Genomic DNA, 18,338 nt, shown 5'->3' with positions numbered 1-18,338 from the left:
CAGGACTGCTGTAATCTTGCTGAAAGTGTCAAGGCAGGGAAATCAGATGTTTTGAGAACTGAGAGTCTCTGTCTGCTACAGCCTCCTCAAGACACAGACAGAAAGATAGAGACACACAGGTCCTGTATGAGCTGAAATTAATTGAATTAGATAAGTTCAATATAGTTGCTGATCAATACTAGAAATTCTTACAGTATGTTAACCGCAGTAAAATAAGAGGTCATAATGAGGCTTCAGAAGGTGGATCTACTGCAGAAGCGCAGTCAGCAAGGCCATAGTGAGCAGTAGAGAGGACATCATGCCCGGAGAGCTGGAAAAATAAGCATATTAATCTATCAATACTTTAATTAACCAATCAATACATTAATTTAGATCTCAAGCACCAAAATTATTATAATTGTATTGTTATTATTTCTTTCTTACAAGACACCCTTATTCAGTGCGACTTACAAATAAAAGAGCAATAGAAAAGTGCAATAATACAGTATAAAATTACAGGTTCAAATTACAGGTACATACTACAATTATTAGCTGTCATTCTCTGCTCAGTAATTAAGGAGGTTGCCATCGTCTCAGCATGGCATTCACTGGGCTGGACAATAAGCGTATCATATTTATACAGGTTGTACTGGGATCTGGGGAAAATAAATGTGGGTTGCGATAGGTATCAGGACTGCGTTTGATATCTAATCTGGTGGCAAGAATGGTTGGTTTTCAAATGGTTCAATTCCATAAAAGGCAACAAACAGATGCCAAGTTGAGATGGTTACCATTTAGACCTTTTTGTTTGTTGTTTGTTTTCTATTTCGAAATGGGGCTTTAGATTTGGTCTGGTCTCAGTGACTCAAGAGACAAACAGAGTTTCACCTGCATGCAGAGCTCTCACTTCCTGCCCTACACATGGTTGGCTGATTCACTGTAGATGCTGTCACTGTTTCCTCCATCAGTGGCTTCATGAGATTTGAATGCAGCTGTGAAATGTCTGCAAGACACAGGGCATGAGATTGGCCCATATTCCTTAGGGTTAAGGTATGCAATCGGGATCATTCCGTGTCCATTATATTTTAATTGACACTCAAGAAGCCTCACATGCCCTTAATATTAACATTCATGCTGATATCAGTAACAGGCTAATTAGCTACTAAATCAATTAAATCCTTAAAATCCTACATTTCTAAAATTGCTAAAGTTGTATTAATTAAAACTATATTTTATGTGGGACATAGCTGAGATTATATGGATGCAACAAATTGCCTAAAGTTTAAATACACTGCATGTTCCTATTCATGACAAATGCAGTCACCTGTTTAAATTCATCAGGGACAGTTACACATTTAAATAAATTAATTCAATTTTTTTGGAGCTTTTGATAATGCATTGCCTCCATGTAGTGATATCCATCAGTTTATTAAAGTTTATCAGGGTTGCCTTGTCAGGAGTGTGGCCTTGGTAATGGTCATAGCACACCCCTGGAGTCAATCAATGACAAATCACCCGACAGACTAAATACAATCTTACCTCAGGTAAAAGCTTATAGACTAAATCTCAGCTGGCTGTTTATTTCATGTGGTTGAAATGCTTTTGCTAACTCACATGCGTTTGTGGTCCTTATATAGCATCAGTCGTGAAACTCCTCTGGTTGTTCATCTGCTTGCGAATGTCATGGATATTGACAGGAACATTTTGCATGGTTAATAAAAGCTCTTGTCACACACTAGGACTTCCTGTACCTTTCTTGTCCTAGATAACATTGTCATGTCACACAGCAAAGGTAAATTAATTATTATTTTTGTTGTAGCAATAATCATTTATTCACAGAAATCAACACAAAAAAGCTATAAAGATTAGTAAAGGTAAGCAGTAGCTCTCTTGCCCTGAGGAATATTTTCAGATAGATCTGTCATCACCAACATGTTGTATTCAGTTGCTCATCTCCACTAATGAAGTTAGTTAGTTAGAGTCAGCAATGTATCCGTAGAAACCAAACTTGTGAAAACATAGTAAGCATTTTAAATAGAAAATTAGTGAAACAAAAATTCTGTTGCCGCCCTGAACCCAGAACACAGCCCATTTGTGATGAAAGAGGCCTCACTTTAGCCACACTTTCTTTTTTAGTACAGTGACACATATTGCACTACACACCCTATACACATATAAAACATGCGCACATGTGTACGTCATATTAGCCCTGATGTTGCTTAACAGGCTGTGTTAATTAATCCCTTTTAGTTTGAGCCTCTCAAAAGTAATTAGCCAGACTCAATTCAGGTGTCACTCACTCATTGACTCCACACCCACCTTTTTCCCTACTGGCAAGATATCAAAATATGAGATTAACCCTTTTACCCTCCCTTCTAGTCATTCTGATCCTGTGGCACCTCAGGTGACCCACATATCAATAACAAATACAACACCAATACAGAACACTTGAAGCATTTTCAATTATGTTCCTATGATTTTTATGTATTATTTAGTGTGGATTTGAGGAGTAGCAATGTCCCGCAGACTGGTGCTTGGGAAACACTGCTTAGGATACTGAGATCTCGACACATTCTGAATGTGTGATTCAAAATCCTTGATGACACCCAGTTAGTTAGGGGACCTTGTGAGGTCTCCTAAATATTGGTTGAGTTAGTAGTACTTTTACTTCTAAAGAATCTTTATGAATAGCTTTTACTCCTAACAGTAAATGTAGGACCAAATTGACATCACTCTCAGATATTTCAGGCACTTAGGACTGATTTATCACTCTCAGACACTTTATGAATATGGGCACTGGTCCAAATTTAAATCTTTATTTAATTTTTTTTGCTAAAGGGTTTCCATATATTAGCATTTTGAATGGATAATTCGTTTATTTATTTATTTTCACATTTTTTAAACAATTCCCAAAAAGAGTTTTGGTCAATTGCATCTTCAATTTGATATAATTTTCTGGTTAAATAGTTGTGCTTTTTCTTTCTCAGGAGGTGTTTGTATTCTCTCAGGGCATAGTATAGGTTTACCTGACTGTGGTCTGACAGGGGAGTCTGTTGCCTGACTATGAATACATTTTTATTTTAGGGGTCTATGTCCATTATTGCATAGTCAACATGCATTCGTCAGTAGAGCCGAGGAGTAGGTGAATCTCCCCAGAGAGTCCTCCCTGCTCCTGCCATTGACAATATAGTGACCCAGCCCTTTAAAGAGATGCAGTACCTGTTTCCCACTCTTGTTGACCACACTATTGTGGCCGTTCCTTTGTTTGCTCATGTGTGAGGTATGGAGGGGTGTCTCCGAATACGTGGGTGTTGCCCTCTGTGCTGATGTAGTCAGTCCTGGTTTTAAGATCTTCACTGAGCAGAACCAAGACCAGGATTTGGAAGTGGACAATTTGAGTTTGGAGGTCATGGAAACCATCCTCTTTATAGTAGAGGGAGTCAGATGTTGGCATGTAAACTGCACAGAGATCGATTTACTGGTCAGATTGTAAGACCTCTCTTTAAATTTGAAGGACCTCTCTTAACAGGGGAGATTAAGTTTTTGAGTTCCCCTCTGTACCACACTATTATCCCCCCGAGACTCTGCCACATTTTATGTTGGTTGTAGGTACATCTGCACGACACCAGGTTTCAAGTAGGATAATGATGTCCAAATGTTTTACACAATTTACAACTCAGCTATTTTAAGCTTTACTGTTCTTTCACTTAAAAAAAATAAAAAAATAAGTTTTAAACAAGGACAAGGAGACGTTGAGGGAGAGAGCAGCTTTACATTTTAAACCATAATATGAAGAGGTAACTGGAGAAACAGTTTGGTCAATAGTCTGGCTACAATATGAGGCTTTAATAACAGCACAGGAGAAAAGTTGTGGTGTTATAGAGGTGTTATAGTAAAGGTATAATTGTTACAGTGGAGGCTGTTAGTATAGGTACAATAGAAAAGACTTGTTATAGTAAGGGGTTATGCTTCAAGTACAATAGAATACTTCTGGTGAAATGAATTGTAGATGCATTTTTTTTTTTTCATATGGGACGACAGCCATGTTGCAGTAGGTGGCTGTAGTGACAGTAGTCTCTTTATAGTAAGAGTGTGTGTGTGGTGAAACTGCAGTACAGTAGGGGTACAATGGGTGTGCCATCTGTGCCTAGATGTGAGTCTACTGCAGGAGCGAAGCCAGCAAGGACACAGTGAGCAGCAGAGATGAGGCCGCCATCCCAGGGGAGCTGGAAGACAAGCAGAGGTATCGATCAATTAATAAACCCATGAGGTCGCCACACTTCAGGTACAAAAGAACTCCAGACGGCTGTTTAATCACCATCATTTCAGCACAGCGATCACAGGAGTTGGCCAATAGGTTCTCTGATACAGTTAAATGAGGTACAAGGGGATCTTGGCTACATACAGTAAATGTGGATCCCTATAGGTAACAAGAGTTTGGCTGAAATTATATAATCAGGTGGTCAAAAATATTGCTGGATATCCTGAAGCGGCTCAATTTCTATAAAGCCAACACTCAAATCACAGGTCGAGTTGTATTGACTTGGGTTGGTTACAGTCTGGGGCCCCGGTCAGTTGAAGACTATCTGTTAACTCTGGTAGAGTTGGCAGTAAGGATGGCAAATATTTTAGACTCTTTTTGATCCAGAAAATGCCAACTATTGTAATTAATGGCTTATTGTTTGACAGGATTTTTCTTCTTCCAGATTCTGGCTAAACCCACCACCATGTAGAATAATTTTAATTCACAATGACAGCTGAGTAGATGTGCTTCTGATATGGGCCAGGTTCCTAGTCAGTCCAGAGACCACCAAAATCTCACCTGCCAAAGATACTTCCAGACCAGCACCAAAACACATTGCACAGGTCTGGTGTGGTTGGTTCAAATGTGGAGGGCTCTGTGGTTGGTTCAAATATGGTGGAGGGCTGTGTGGTCGTCCAAAGTGTCTGACTAGATCGGAGGCGGGAAACATCTGCAAGAATCAAAAGATTGTCGTTGGACTCCCCTTTGGGCTGATGTAAAATGTGAAAGAAATCTTGGGCACAGAAATGGTTGTCTCAGTTTAGTACACTTGACTCTACAATTGTATTGAACTGAGCTAAGATTGATCACACCAGAGACCAAGAGAGAGGGAGAGATGCCTTTTCCCCATTAGAATCCTGAACAAACAAACAATCTTTGATGTTTTGAGTGTGACACAGGATCTCAATTTTGCACCTTGACAGCCCTGCTGGTTAACGTTACTACAAAGTCCTGTACCCTCCTTCCAATTTAAAATGAAGACAGCAAGAAGTTGTCAATATTGACCACTTAGTGGATCTGTGCCAGGTTTGAATCCCCCCATGCCCAACATCAGCTATTTCCGAGACCACATTGTTGTCTTGACTGTAGTTCTCCATTGGGCAGGCAATATATATCAGGGGAGTATAAAGACATTAAAAACCTGTAACCTGGATCAGCGCATCGCATCAGTGTCAGTGTCTCCATGTGAGCATGAGGCTCAGTTACCAGTTACTTACCTTCCATGGTCAGGAGGAAGAAGACATCATCTCCCTTTATAAACTCTCTGCTCCTTAGTCGGTCGTGGCTGATAAACACATTGTATCCATATCCAGGGCTTCGGTAAAACAACGTTCCGTTTTCATCAGTGACAAGATTCCCAACTTTGCGAGGGTCATCCCAAAACAGACGGGAGCTGCCATTCACTGAGAGATGGATAAACACAGACATGGCAAGAATTTCAGAAATGTCAAAGTGTGTGTGTTGGGCACTTCTCCTCTCAATGTGAACCAGCTTAAAATCAAATCTGAATCTGCAGAACCTGAGGAGTCACATAAGCCGTCCTTCTGAAGCTGTACTTATTGTGTGCTCATAAGACATTTGATGCTGAGGGGCCCAGAATGAGGCACCCTTTCCGCTTGCCATCTTGTTCCAAAATTGAGGTCAACTGGGTCTGCTCAACATGTTTATACCTATCACAGAGCATGATAGGTTAATTGCTTAATTGTATCTTGCAGTACACCTGTTTGGAGGCATCTCCATTCATTATGTTCCGCCACTCATTTATTCAGGTTTTTCCTTTAATTTGTATCCCATCTGTATGTGACTGGGGATGATTCTGTGTTTTATTTTTCCACCCTAATAATGCATTCAACTATTTTTAGAAGTGCAACTCACCTCTAATTACATGGAAGATAAAAGACTTTGAATTGAAACAAAACAAAACTCACATGTAATTGTGCTCATCTCAGGGTCAGTCGTGATACTCCTCTGGTTGCTCATCTGCTTGCGAATGTCGGGGTTTTGGTCCATCAGTAACATTGTCCCCTGTCTCCAAGCGCAGGGCCACTGCAGTCGGTCATCGTTTTCCCCAGAGGTGAGGTGGAAGAATACAGCCAGGTTACCTGGGTAGCTTGTTGTACCATTGACATACACACTAATCTGAAATGTGTATCCCTCATTAGACTGGAATCGTGGACTAAAAAATTGTGATCCAGGTTTAGTGGTCTCTAAAAGCTGAGTGAAGTTTCTGATGTGCCAGGTGTGGGCGGGGCACTGTGTCTCAGAGAGGTTGACATCATCAATAGAGAGACCACCGCTTGAACTTCCTGCTCCTTTTCTGCCCTCAAAGACGACTCGGAACGGCTTGGTTGCGTTCAAGGGGATGTGATGCAGCTGCCAGGAATCTCCCGGGGAACCTGACAGGAAAACACTACACCGCTTAGAAACTGATTTTAAATATAAATAGTTCACTGCATTGATACAATGAATTACAATTCAATACATGATTAATTAATATATGATACAATTAATTAATATATTATTGAATAAAATCCAGAATATTAAAGACACTACAGGGGTAGATTGTTGCCTGTCAATGAGGTTACTGCAGTTTGTAGAGAAAGTCTCAGAGCTCTTTGTGCACATGAGCCTGTTAGCGTGACATCACTATCCTCAGCTTTTTCTATGCCTTGGGACTAGTGTTTTATTAAAGTGGGTCATGTTGGTACTGTGTCAATCTGTCAGTGGTACAGAAGTCCAATAGCACTGGTCACACAGAAAACTATCAGACAGGTGACTGTCAGCAGGTGACACTCATTGGCGAGCCACCATTTTCAAACACGACTTTTTTGAATTTCCAGTTGATCAAACTGAATCTCATCAATTAATCAAATTGAATCTCATCAATTAATCAAATTGAATCTCATCAATTAATCAAATTGAATCTCATCAATTAATCAAATTGAATCTCATCCACCACCAATGAAGCAAACATTTCTGTTGCTAGGGGCCCATTAAACTCTTACCTGTGACCCTCCCCATGAGCCTCAGAGTCCCAGTAGGGTGAGCCGAGTCATACTCTCTGATCCAGACATTCAACTGGTCGTCCGCACTCCCGCTGTGGTAGGAGAAGAACTGCAGGCACTGGAAGCTTCTCTTGGGCTGAAAGGTTTTGCTTTCCAGGTAGGCCTTGTCTCTGGCACTGCCTGTGGCTGTGCTGAAGTGCATGAAGTGCCCTGAGACTGCAGAAATGACAGATATTTAATGTCTTGATGCAGTTCACAGTATTATACAAGAAGTTTGCAACCTTGGTCTTTGAAAGATAGTCACATTAGACAGGGGACCTTGGAGTGAACTGTGTAATGTGCTTAAATGGGGTGGATGTTGTGGTACTACTGCTAGTGATTTTGCAGAGAAGACACTTTGGAAACAGGCTAATAGAAGAAAAATATGAAGGTGAAGAAGAGAAAGAGAAAGAGGAAGAAAAAGTCTTGCCTAATAATGGCTTGAAGATATTTTATCCAGATGTCTGTCAATGACTGGCAGTGGATTGTCCAGCTGTAACATGATTCCCTGATTCTTTCACTCCTTGATTCACTATAGATCTCTACTACAGAACATAAATACACATACGGTTTGACCCCAGGTAGGTGTGATCAGACAAAAGTTTTCCAGGGACTTGTGTCACAAACTTCCAGTCCGCATCGTCCCCTGTGCCTTGAATCATGTCACAGATACTGTCCGACTCAAAACTGCACTGGTCCAGAAATGTCACTGAGGAATCTAGGAACACAGACATGGCAATGCATTGTAATGAATTTCTATAGCTGGGGAGGTGGTGGGGAGGGCAGATATTGACAGGAAAATCAAACATTGCATGGTTAATAAAAGCTCTTGTCACAGACTAGGACTTCCTGTACCTTTCTTGTCCTAAATAATATTGTCATGTTTGATTAGATCTGTAGCTGAAAATGCTTATTTGCTTTCCTGATACAACCTTTGTTCTTAGTACAGGCTAATTTCCTGCAAATTGCAGTAAACACAATGTGAAAAAGGCAGTACCATGTACTAAAATAGATTGTGCAGTGTGTTGAACTTCAATGTGATATCGTGCCTGGCCTTTTATAAACAGGGTCCACCTACTGCTGTTGTAGAGCTTGTTGAGTTTCAGAATGTCCCGCTCACTGAGGTCCAAGCGCTGGCCGATGACATTGGTAAACTGAGGATCCTTGGTGACGATGGTTGGGAGATTTCCGGTGCTAAAGGCATTCTTGTCATAGTGCATCACGGAGGTGAAGTCATACGACACATTCAGGGCATCACTGTTACTGTACTTATCAAAGTTGTGCTCTTCACCTGGAAAAGATGGATAGTCAGGGGTTAGAGTTGATTGTTTGGGCCAATCTTGCTCATCCCTGATTCTTGATAACCCACACTCCAACTCAGGATCCAGAAGATGGCTGTGTAGTGGGTCCCACACATAGGCTCTTTACAAGAGCTGCCTGTCACCAGCAAAGTGAGATGGTTATCAGGAGATGGCAAGAAAGGTCAGCGATAAGAGGTTCTTTGGCCCATCTTGCTTAATCCAATTCTAAACCAAACCCAACTCACACCAGGACTATTGTTGAACACCAGACAGTGACTACACCCACACTCCTTCTTTACAAACGCTACCTTATACAGTAAGCTAAGATCTTTTTTTATTTCACAAGAAACTTCAACAGTACCTGGCATAATCTGATCCCACATGATAGTGACGTAATCGTCACGGTCAGCTCTGGTATGTTCATGCCAGAACCCCAGAGCATGAAGCAACTCATGTTCAATAATGGCAATGGTGTCACAGTACTGTCCAATGGAAAGATCCTGTTTTCCCGTCCGTTGATTCCCAACGTAAGACCAACATCTGCAGGAGAACAGAACAGTGAAGCTCTCTACAGACTCTGCTGACAGCAGACCCATGCCGTCACTGCAGTCAAGCAGGGCAGAGTCAGTACGGCATAACAGGGCTAATTTGTTAGGTTTACATGCTGGTAAAAAGCCAGGACAGTAGAGGCTTAAGCATGACTTGTCCTAAGGTGGTATAGCTGTGATACAATATTAGAGTATTCTGTTGAACTATTCCTGTTTTAGACCTTTATGTTAAACATGTTCACATAAGTAGTGTGCTGGTAGTCATATGCTGGATTTATAATTCATGCATTTTTCAATTATGCTGAAAAGGCACAAAGGCGTAGCACCGCAATCCTTAATTGTGATGAGTACCGAACGTTTTCTTCTATTTCAGAACCTGACAAAAAATAAAAATGTGAACCCCTGTTTACATAACAGACTCATATACAACTCTGGAAAAAATTTAAAGACCACTCCAAGTTCAGAAATCAATATTAAGTGGTCTCTTTTCCAGAGCTGTATATACAGACGGGTGACAAATTAAAGGAAAAACCTGAATAAATTAGTGGAGGAACATAACGAATGCAGATGTCTCCAAACAGGTGTACTGCATGATACAATTAAGCAATTAACATCCTATCATGCTCTGTGACATGTATACAAATGCTGAGCAGGCCCAGTTGACCTCAATTTTGGATCAAGATGGCAAGAGGAAAGGATCGGAGTGACTTTGAAAGAAGGTCATTATTGGGGCATGAATGGCAGGTGCTTCAGTCACACAGATGCTCAACTGGTTAGTGTTTCAATAGGGACAGGGACAAAAGTTACATCTGCATTCATATCTATGGGAAATGGGGTAGAAATTGTGGTGGAAAGCGATCATTCAATGACCGTGATGCTAATGCATTACTGCGATATGTAAGGAAAAACAGAAGAGGAACTCTTTCCTAGGTCAATGTCAATGCAGGACGTGATCAGACTGTCAGCAAGAACAGTCTGTCGTACGGTGGCCCTGAAGTGCAACTGCTGAAAAAATAAAGCAGTGACTGTGAGATTTGGAAATGCTGAAAAAATAAAGCAGCTGCTGCAGCATTTTCAGAAGCAATTACGGAAAGGGAGGGTGCATTGTAAAATATATTTGACTGATGCCATTGGACAGCAAGCAAGTCACGGCTGCTTCTCCGGAAGAGTCAACAGAATTTGAGAACGGGGTGCCAACTGCGCAGTGCACAAAGTATTCATATTTTTGTGATCTCTATCCACTTTGTGGTGACATATTAATAGAGTTAGTTATAGAGCTGTCCTAAAATGTATCAGAAATTAATTAAAGCTAATTGTAGCACTAATTTACCTAAACATGTATATTTTCTTATACAATTACAGTACTCAGCCTATATGTAAACTCTAAGAAGTGAAGGTTCTAATAAGAACCTTTTTGGATTCCCAGGGTTGATACTGTGTTGGAAATCTTAAGGTTGTTATTAGCAAAGAAGGATCCTTAAAGAACCTTAAATGTATGTTAAATCAATTGTGATCATGATGAAAAAGGGTTCTTAAATTATCCCTTGTGTTTACCATGGACCTTTGCAGGTCTACAATGAACCCTTTAACTCACAAAGAACCCAAAGGTTCTTAATAGAACCGCTGAAGAACCTTCAATTTTTACTCTGTTGGGTTTTTTCTGTTACAGTTATTAATTTACTGTAGAAGCTTTATTTTATGTTAACTGTATTTGAAAGATTTTACATTTAAAAAAGTAAAGTTGTCCTGATCCAATGTAAATTACAATGTGTGATCTCACATAAGTGGGGGAGGCTAATTTGAGAGCAATTCCAAGAGATAGAATAACACTCATTAATAATAATAATAATAATAATAATAATAATAATAATAATAATAATAATAATCAATACATAATAATAATAATAATAATGTTGATGTTTATATAAATAAAATTTACTTTTCTTACAACTTTGTGTAAATGGGTTAATTTATATATATATATATATTTATTTTGTTTGCTTTATAATGTATATTGTGCAGGCAAATTTGTAAATGGTTTATTTGAAGTAGCCAGTACAACAAAGGTTAAGGTTCCCAACAGGTCTTGTACAGAACACTACAGACAGGACATAGTTTTAAAGTTAAAGCTAAGCAGAAAAGTACATTCAGTATAAAACACATGTAGAATTAAGACACGTTACAGAGACAATGCAAAAGTCCTTAATAAAATAAAAATACTATTTTATATTAATCTGTTATTTATTTTTGTTTCTTAGATTTTTTGGAGTTATTCATATTTATTAAAACCGTTTGCATTTCCCAAATTAGCTCATGCTCTTGTCTATTAAATCAGTCAAAACTGCCCCTTCTGATGGAATTGTTAATGGATGTTTACTGTTAGTGCTTAAGAATAACAATAAAAATAAAGCACTGTCACACTGCCTTGTAATAATTACATATAGTTGTTAATTTAGTAAATCTAGCTACTTTAAAACCCTATTCTGTCTCCTACCTAAGCTTTCATTCATTTCGGATACATTTTAGGACAGCCCTATAACTCTATTAATATGTCACCACAAAGTGGATAGAGAGCAGAAGATCACAAAATTGTTAATATGAATACTTCCCTTCATAAATTTACACAAAGGGGGCAATTTTGGCATATAAAAAAAAAATCTTACACATGCAATTACTCATTCTGGACAATATATAGTCAAAGCTGTATGAGATGTGACCATCTTACCCGCTGCCCTTAAAGAGTGAAATGTAGTTGGGTTCTCCCTCCCAGGGCTTGAAGTCAATGCTAGTCTTAAGCCGAAATTGCTCAATGGCTTTTAAAATGAGTGCTTTGGCATTCATCTCTGAAAAGAAAAATAGAAGATTGACTGGTTCACAAACAAATCTGGCACTGCAAAATATGGGTGAGTTGGACACATTGCACTTTGAATTTGACCTCAAATACATGCCCCAAGCGACTGAGTGTCTCATACCCTCTGAACCTTTCTGAACTAAAACCAGCTGAGGTAAGAGACCCAGCAGCTCATTTCACTCTGTTTCTTAGATTCTCAGACACTGCAGACACTGAAAGAGGGTTAGATGAGTGAGTGGTAACTGAGCTACCATGACTAGCAAGGATACAATCTAATGACACTAATTGTCAATTGTCAAGGTGAACAAAGTAGAACAAAGAATAAATTACTCATTGCTAAGTCAGTATGAATCGCTTACTAAGGAACATGGTACTAAGTTAATGTCTTCATCAAACATGATCTACTTTGTTGTTATTGGAATAAATACAACTAATGGACAAATGACTACATATTCACACTGTTATTTCATTCTTAGCAGACATGGTTGCGAGAGGCTACTTACAGTTTTAATGAGCCACATATTCAAAGCATTACAAAGTTCACTAATTCAACAGAACAAAATACAATATACAACTATATATAGCATACATCCTAGAACAGATGAGCTAACAAGTGCAGAGAGAACACAGTTAAGTCTTAGTTGTGTGCTAAAGGGAGGGGTAGGCAAAGGAGACGTTACAGTAAAATTATAACAGTGCTAACAATATGCAACTAATCAGGAGCAGGAGAGAGCAGAGTTCAATAAGAAAGTGCATAAGAGCAAGAGTGCTGAGCTGCACAGGAGATCAGGCTGCTGTATTACAGGACATACATAAATCCAATCCACACTTACCTAGGCTGTCATTCAGGTAGTAGGGAACAGGTTGTGGCCACCTGTACTGATCGCCCACGATGGAGTTCCTGTCTTTGAACTACAGCCAAAAAAAACAGGTGTGAACGGCCACTGCGAATTGAAAGTTGTGTAGCAGTTAAGAATGCAATATTGCAGTGATGTGATTTAAAGCACTCATCTCACCTTGCGGACCATTATGTCCCCTTCCATTAGATCTAAACCTGTTTGGCAAAAAGAAACAATAAATAAAATCACATGCCGAGAATTCAAACTGCTGTGTCTCAGCACTGGATCAGTCCAACTTCATAGCCAATTAGCTGACCTTTATTGATGTCAATAATGTTTCTTTTTTCCCCAGCATCAGCATCGGTTTCTGTCAAGAAAAAAGGTAAAATAATTGTAAATTATCTAATATATATATATATATATATATATATATATATATATATATATATATATATATATATATATATATATAATTAATTTGAAATACATTACAAAAACTGTAAAGTGTATGAAGAGCTGTGGAGTTACAAGGGTACAGGGGCGTGGCAGCCGTGTCTCTATGGAAATTACTGTTGTAATTGGGGCTCCTCAGTCACTGTAAGGACCTGAGGGTAAAATAGGTCACAGAGGACCTGGACAGGAGCCGTGGCATACAGCATAAGGAAGAAAAAACACACATTTCCATATGTACAGGGAGGGTACACAGCAGGGTTCAGAGACATGATTTGCATGATTTGTTATCCATCATGACATCTCAGATTCAGAACACGAGGAGCACAAGGACATAGTGTCACAGAATTATACTTCCTACAGTATTGTGACACATAACTGGTTCAGAGCACAGAGGAAATGGGAACCCTTTGATACAGGTAGAGGAGGAAAAACACACATTTATATATAGTGAAGAACATTGCACACACACATACATATAGAGCAGTATAGTATCATAGTAACATGAATTAAAACACATACATTCACAAACTCAACACCCACTGGTTGTTTTTAAGCAGATGTGAATGACCACTAAATGTCAGACATTCAGTTTGGAGTTCAGTAGATTGTCTTGACCAGGACCACACCCCTAAATGCATTGAAGCAACTGCCATGTGATTGGTTGGTTAGATAATTGCATTAATGAGAAATTGAACAGGTGTTCCTAATAATCCTTTAGGTGAGTGTATATATACACACCGATCAGCCATAACACTATGTAAGGACAGAGATCCCCAGTTGTGATGAACCCAGGTGCAGAGCACAATGGACAAGTCAGGTCAGGCGAGGGGTCGAATGCAGGCAAACGGGAACAACAAGGGCTAAGCAAAACTCCAGGTCAAGGGCACTAGCAGGTGGTCAAGAGATCAGCCGAACAGGCTGGTCAGGAAAATCCAAGAATCGGGGATCAAGAGACAAAAGCTGCAGACTGGTACACAAGAAAACAATACGAAAGATAAGGCTCGGAAATGTGGCTATAAAGACGACAAGACTTGCTGGGAACAAAGGGCTAAATATACACAAGGGGATGATTAGTAGGGAACTAGGAGCAGGTGCGGTGAGAAACGATAGGTTGTGAATGCAGCCCCGGTTATCTGAAAAAGGAAGCACTGCCCATGGGGGAGGGGTTTCTGTGCACTTCCGTAGGAACCTGATCGAAACGTCACTCTATCAAAGCTGCCATTGGCTCCTGCGCTCCTCACTCAGAACAGGTCCCTTCCCACATCCTGTTCTATAAAACATGACGTCAGCGCAGGTTCGTCCTCTTTTGCCGGGAGCCAGGACTCCCGCACGACCTTGCAACCCTTGGGCAGTGCTTCCTTTTTCAGATAACCAGGGCCAAGCCATCGCAAGGGAGGAGGCAGCGAGCTGATAAGGCAGCCTGCCCCGAGGTGCACCACTAGGGGGCCTCTGCAACACAACTCCAGACAGTAACCTTAGGGGCCCCGTAGGGCCGTACCTGAGCCATCCAGGAGCGAGGATCATAGTCATGCTCTACCGGGAACTCTTATGCCCTCCGCTTACAAGAGCAAGGCCGGCTGCTCTACTAGTGCATCTAAGAGCGAGGTCGTAATCTACTTGCACAATGTCTGGCACGGGCAATCAAGCACTTGTGCGGCCTCCACGCAGTATCATGGCAGTGGATCCCTGACCCAATTGGAGTGGGGCCACAGACCCAATGAGAAAAATACAATATAATACATAGCTGGCTAGTCAACAGAGTAGCCGAGCTGAACAATATACAATTGAAATGTATCGCCTGACAGCAAGACCTTCATGCTGTCAGCGCGCAGCACAAGAGCATCCAACTCAACTAACCAGTAGAGAGTGGAAGAGCTCCATTGTGCTGACAATTTAGATTTCATACAAACGAACTATATACACCACGGGGCGCAGGAACGAACTCATGCGTCGCCCCATGGAACACAGGAGCAGTTGACGCCTGCTGGTTAGACCGGCTAATGCAGGGCAACATTAGCTCTACTGTGTTAACAAAGGAACTATATACACAGCGCCATCAGCTGGGAACAGCGGCAGTGAACTTCATTCTACAATTTTACAACGGAGCCACAGTCTTGCTGTTTAACACATAATACATATATACACATATATACATTATGGGGTGCAGGAGCTGGCTCATGCGCCACACGTGGAACACAGGAGCAGTTGACACCTGTCGAATAGCGCAGCTAACGCAGGGCAACTACAGCTCTTACCGTGTGAATAAAGGAACTATGTACACAGCGGGGCACTGGAAATTCAAGTGCCCTCCGCTGGAGGACAACAGAAGTGGTCCACTGCTCTATGGTGTAATACAGCCAGAGCGGGCCATAGACCTGCTGACCAATATACAGAGCGGGGTACAGGCCAATGCATGCACCACCGCAGCACAATTATAATGAATGAACTATATATAGGGCAGCCTCGTAAGGCAACATGCCTGTAGGCCGCATGACAAGCCCTGGGAACACATCGACAGGGCTGTCTGTACATCCAGGAGCAGCTCGCGTGGGTGCTCGACTGGAAGGGAAGGGAAAGACACGGTTCTCTAGCTCTCTCAGGATGCACTTACTTGACTGCAGCCAACTCGGTCCTGTCACATCCAATGTAAGCAAAATGGCAAATGTAAGCGGCAAGTGTAACTCGCTCACATGTTTTGCAGAGGTGATTGCCAGCAAAAACGCAGTCTTAAGTGACACCAGCTTCAGCTCAGCTGAGTTCAGTGGCTCAAATGGAGCTTGGGAAAGTGCATCCAGCACTACATCAAGACGCCATGTGGGCAGTGAAAGGGTTCGAGGAGGCCGTAGCCATCAAGCTCCCTCTACAAACTGCACAGCCAGAAAATGAGACCCAGGAGGCTCACCATCAATCCGAACATGACATGCGGAGATGGCCGCCAGAGCGTGGACAGGGACTTGCCCTGGTCAAACAGCTCTTGTAGAAATTGCAATATGACCCCAATGGGGCAATTAATTGGGTCTTGACCACCGTCTTGGCACCAGGTGCTAAACGTCCGCCAGTGGTAGGAATACTGCGACCTCGTAGAGGGAGCTCTCGCCGACTGAATAGTGGCAACTACCGCGTCCGACAGACCCCAGGCAATCAATCGCTCCCGCTCAGGGGCCACGCCCAGAGCTGGAGGAGGCCTGGATTGGGGTGCCAAAGCGTGCCCTGCACCTGAGACAACAAGTCCGCTCTCACTGGGAGTTGCCAAGGCTCTCCGTGGTGGAGGGCAAACAGTTCAGCGAACCAGAATCTGCAAGGCCACCGAGGGGCTATCAGCAGAACTGTCACTCTTTCTCTCCTGACCTTCTCCAGGACCACTGGGAGAAGGGGAACAGTGGGAACGCGTAAAGGAGACAGCGCAGCCACGTGTGGGCTAGCGCGTTGATCCCTAGGGTTCCTGAGCGGTCTCGGACTGAGAACCATAGTGGTCAGTGTGTGGACTCTGCCGAGGCAAAGAGATCAACGTCCGCCCTGCCGAACCGGCTCCACAGCTGTTGTACCACAAGCGGGTGGAAGCGCCATTCCGACCCTGTTGCCGGTTCACCGCTTTTTCATCCTGAGATAAACACCTGAGTGCTTTCTGCTGCCAGGTTCAATTGATTAAACTAGGAAATCTTGTTTTTTGTTCTTGCTTCCAGAAAAAGCTGGCAGGTTTACGGTCTTTGAAGGAGTTAAAAAGGGAACTCACCAGTGACAGGGGATACTGGCTGGAAAACAACAAAACAAATAACAGTAAAAAAAACACAGCAATAGCAATAATAATAATAAATGAAAGAACAAGAAAACTGCAAATTGTAGTTATTTGGGCTTATATTCTAGTTAAAAATTAAGAAATTGTAAAACAAAATGGAATCCACTATTGTATAATGATTGTATAATTATTCGTTTTCGTAAAGCTTATTTTTACATATTAAATAAGGAATAATTTGCCAATAATTTGTGCACTTACCCGACCCCATGCTGTCTGGAGAGACAAACCCAGTACGAGGAAAGCCCAATAAGGAGCCATTCTCTTCAGGTTGCTGCTTTGCGATTCAGTACAAAGATTTCCGAGTTCAGCTGGAATAATAATAATAATAATAATAATAATAATAATAATAAGAAGAAGAAGAAGAAGAAGAAGAAGAAGAAGAAGAAGAAGAAGAAGAAACCACTTGAATTTAATGACTATGTTTTTACTGTTTATTATATCTTTACATGGTGTAAAATCTCTACTAAAGTCTATTAAATACTACATCACTACTACTACTACTGTAATAATAAGTTTGACTGTTATTGTAAGTGTAAGTAGCTGTCATTCATAATGAAATTTACATTTTGAAGAATAATAAGAATGTATTATTCAACTAATAGTTTATGAATTAAAAAAAATGCATTTTAACTAAATTGTTACATTAAAGACAGACCATTATTATTATTATTATTATTATTATTAATGTAAATAGAAGATGCATACCTCCCTTTTTCAAAGTGAGCCAGTCAGTGTGCTCACCTGCAGAGACTCTGCTGCACACTGAACACCGTCCGCTTACTTTCTACTGTATCAGCCATTTATAGTTTATTTTTATTGTATGTGGGAAAAACTATGAGGAAATGCTAATTAAAATAAAACAAAAATCATCACAAATGCCACACAAGACAATATTTCACAGCATTCCCCCTGATGAATGTGGAATATGAGGAAGTGAGTCTGCGGGGTGTGCATCTGTTTGCATTGTTTGAAGAATCAAGTGTATGGATTCCTAAGTGATGCAGATTAAATGCAGTTGGTGCAGGTGTGTCTGTTGTACATACATTTTGTATCATTTCCTGATATTGGAACAATTGCAATAGGCAGATATCAGGGGCATGCACCAAAAGCCATGTTCTGATGGGAGAAAAATATAGTTAGAAAATTTATAAATTAATTTAGTTTCCACCATTGGAGGTGCAAGTTTCCTGTACAGTTTTGGATGATCAATACTACGCCCGAGCT

The 18,338-nt window shown here is 40.9% G+C and overlaps 1 protein-coding gene across 1 annotated transcript; it reads right to left on the bottom strand.

The window, feature by feature from the left end:
• Positions 1 to 3,731: 3,731 nt before the first annotated feature.
• Positions 3,732 to 17,921, bottom strand: LOC136771715 (meprin A subunit beta). Its single transcript, XM_066724191.1, has 15 exons — positions 17,820 to 17,921; positions 17,313 to 17,422; positions 17,052 to 17,070; positions 13,182 to 13,232; positions 13,043 to 13,080; positions 12,860 to 12,938; positions 11,901 to 12,018; positions 8,989 to 9,167; positions 8,405 to 8,617; positions 7,895 to 8,044; positions 7,288 to 7,503; positions 6,211 to 6,678; positions 5,500 to 5,685; positions 4,802 to 4,952; positions 3,732 to 4,205 (listed from the first exon to the last, which is right to left on the bottom strand). Exons 2-15 carry the CDS (start codon positions 17,370 to 17,372, stop codon positions 4,139 to 4,141), a joined length of 1,995 nt encoding a protein of 664 aa, XP_066580288.1. The 5' UTR covers positions 17,373 to 17,422; positions 17,820 to 17,921; the 3' UTR covers positions 3,732 to 4,138.
• Between the last annotated feature and the right edge of the window lie 417 nt (positions 17,922 to 18,338).

The sequence above is a fragment of the Amia ocellicauda genome, chromosome 15, assembly GCF_036373705.1.
Source record: "Amia ocellicauda isolate fAmiCal2 chromosome 15, fAmiCal2.hap1, whole genome shotgun sequence".
NCBI classification, from domain to species: Eukaryota; Metazoa; Chordata; class Actinopteri; order Amiiformes; family Amiidae; genus Amia; species Amia ocellicauda.
This window is presented reverse-complemented; position numbering and strand designations above follow the sequence as displayed.

What these genes read in the sequence shown, in the direction of transcription:
- LOC136771715 (XM_066724191.1), bottom strand. Translation starts at nt 17,372, where the DNA reads ATGGCTCCTTATTGGGCTTTCCTCGTACTGGGTTTGTCTCTCCAGACA. An exon ending in GCTCATGGGGAGGGTCACAG is followed by an intron (nt 6,679 to 7,287) that starts GTAAGAGTTTAA and finishes TTTTCCTGTCAG; the next exon opens with GTTCCCCGGGAGATTCCTGG. An exon ending in TCTGGAAGTATCTTTGGCAG is followed by an intron (nt 4,206 to 4,801) that starts GTGAGATTTTGG and finishes CTTGTCTTCCAG; the next exon opens with CTCCCCTGGGATGGCGGCCT.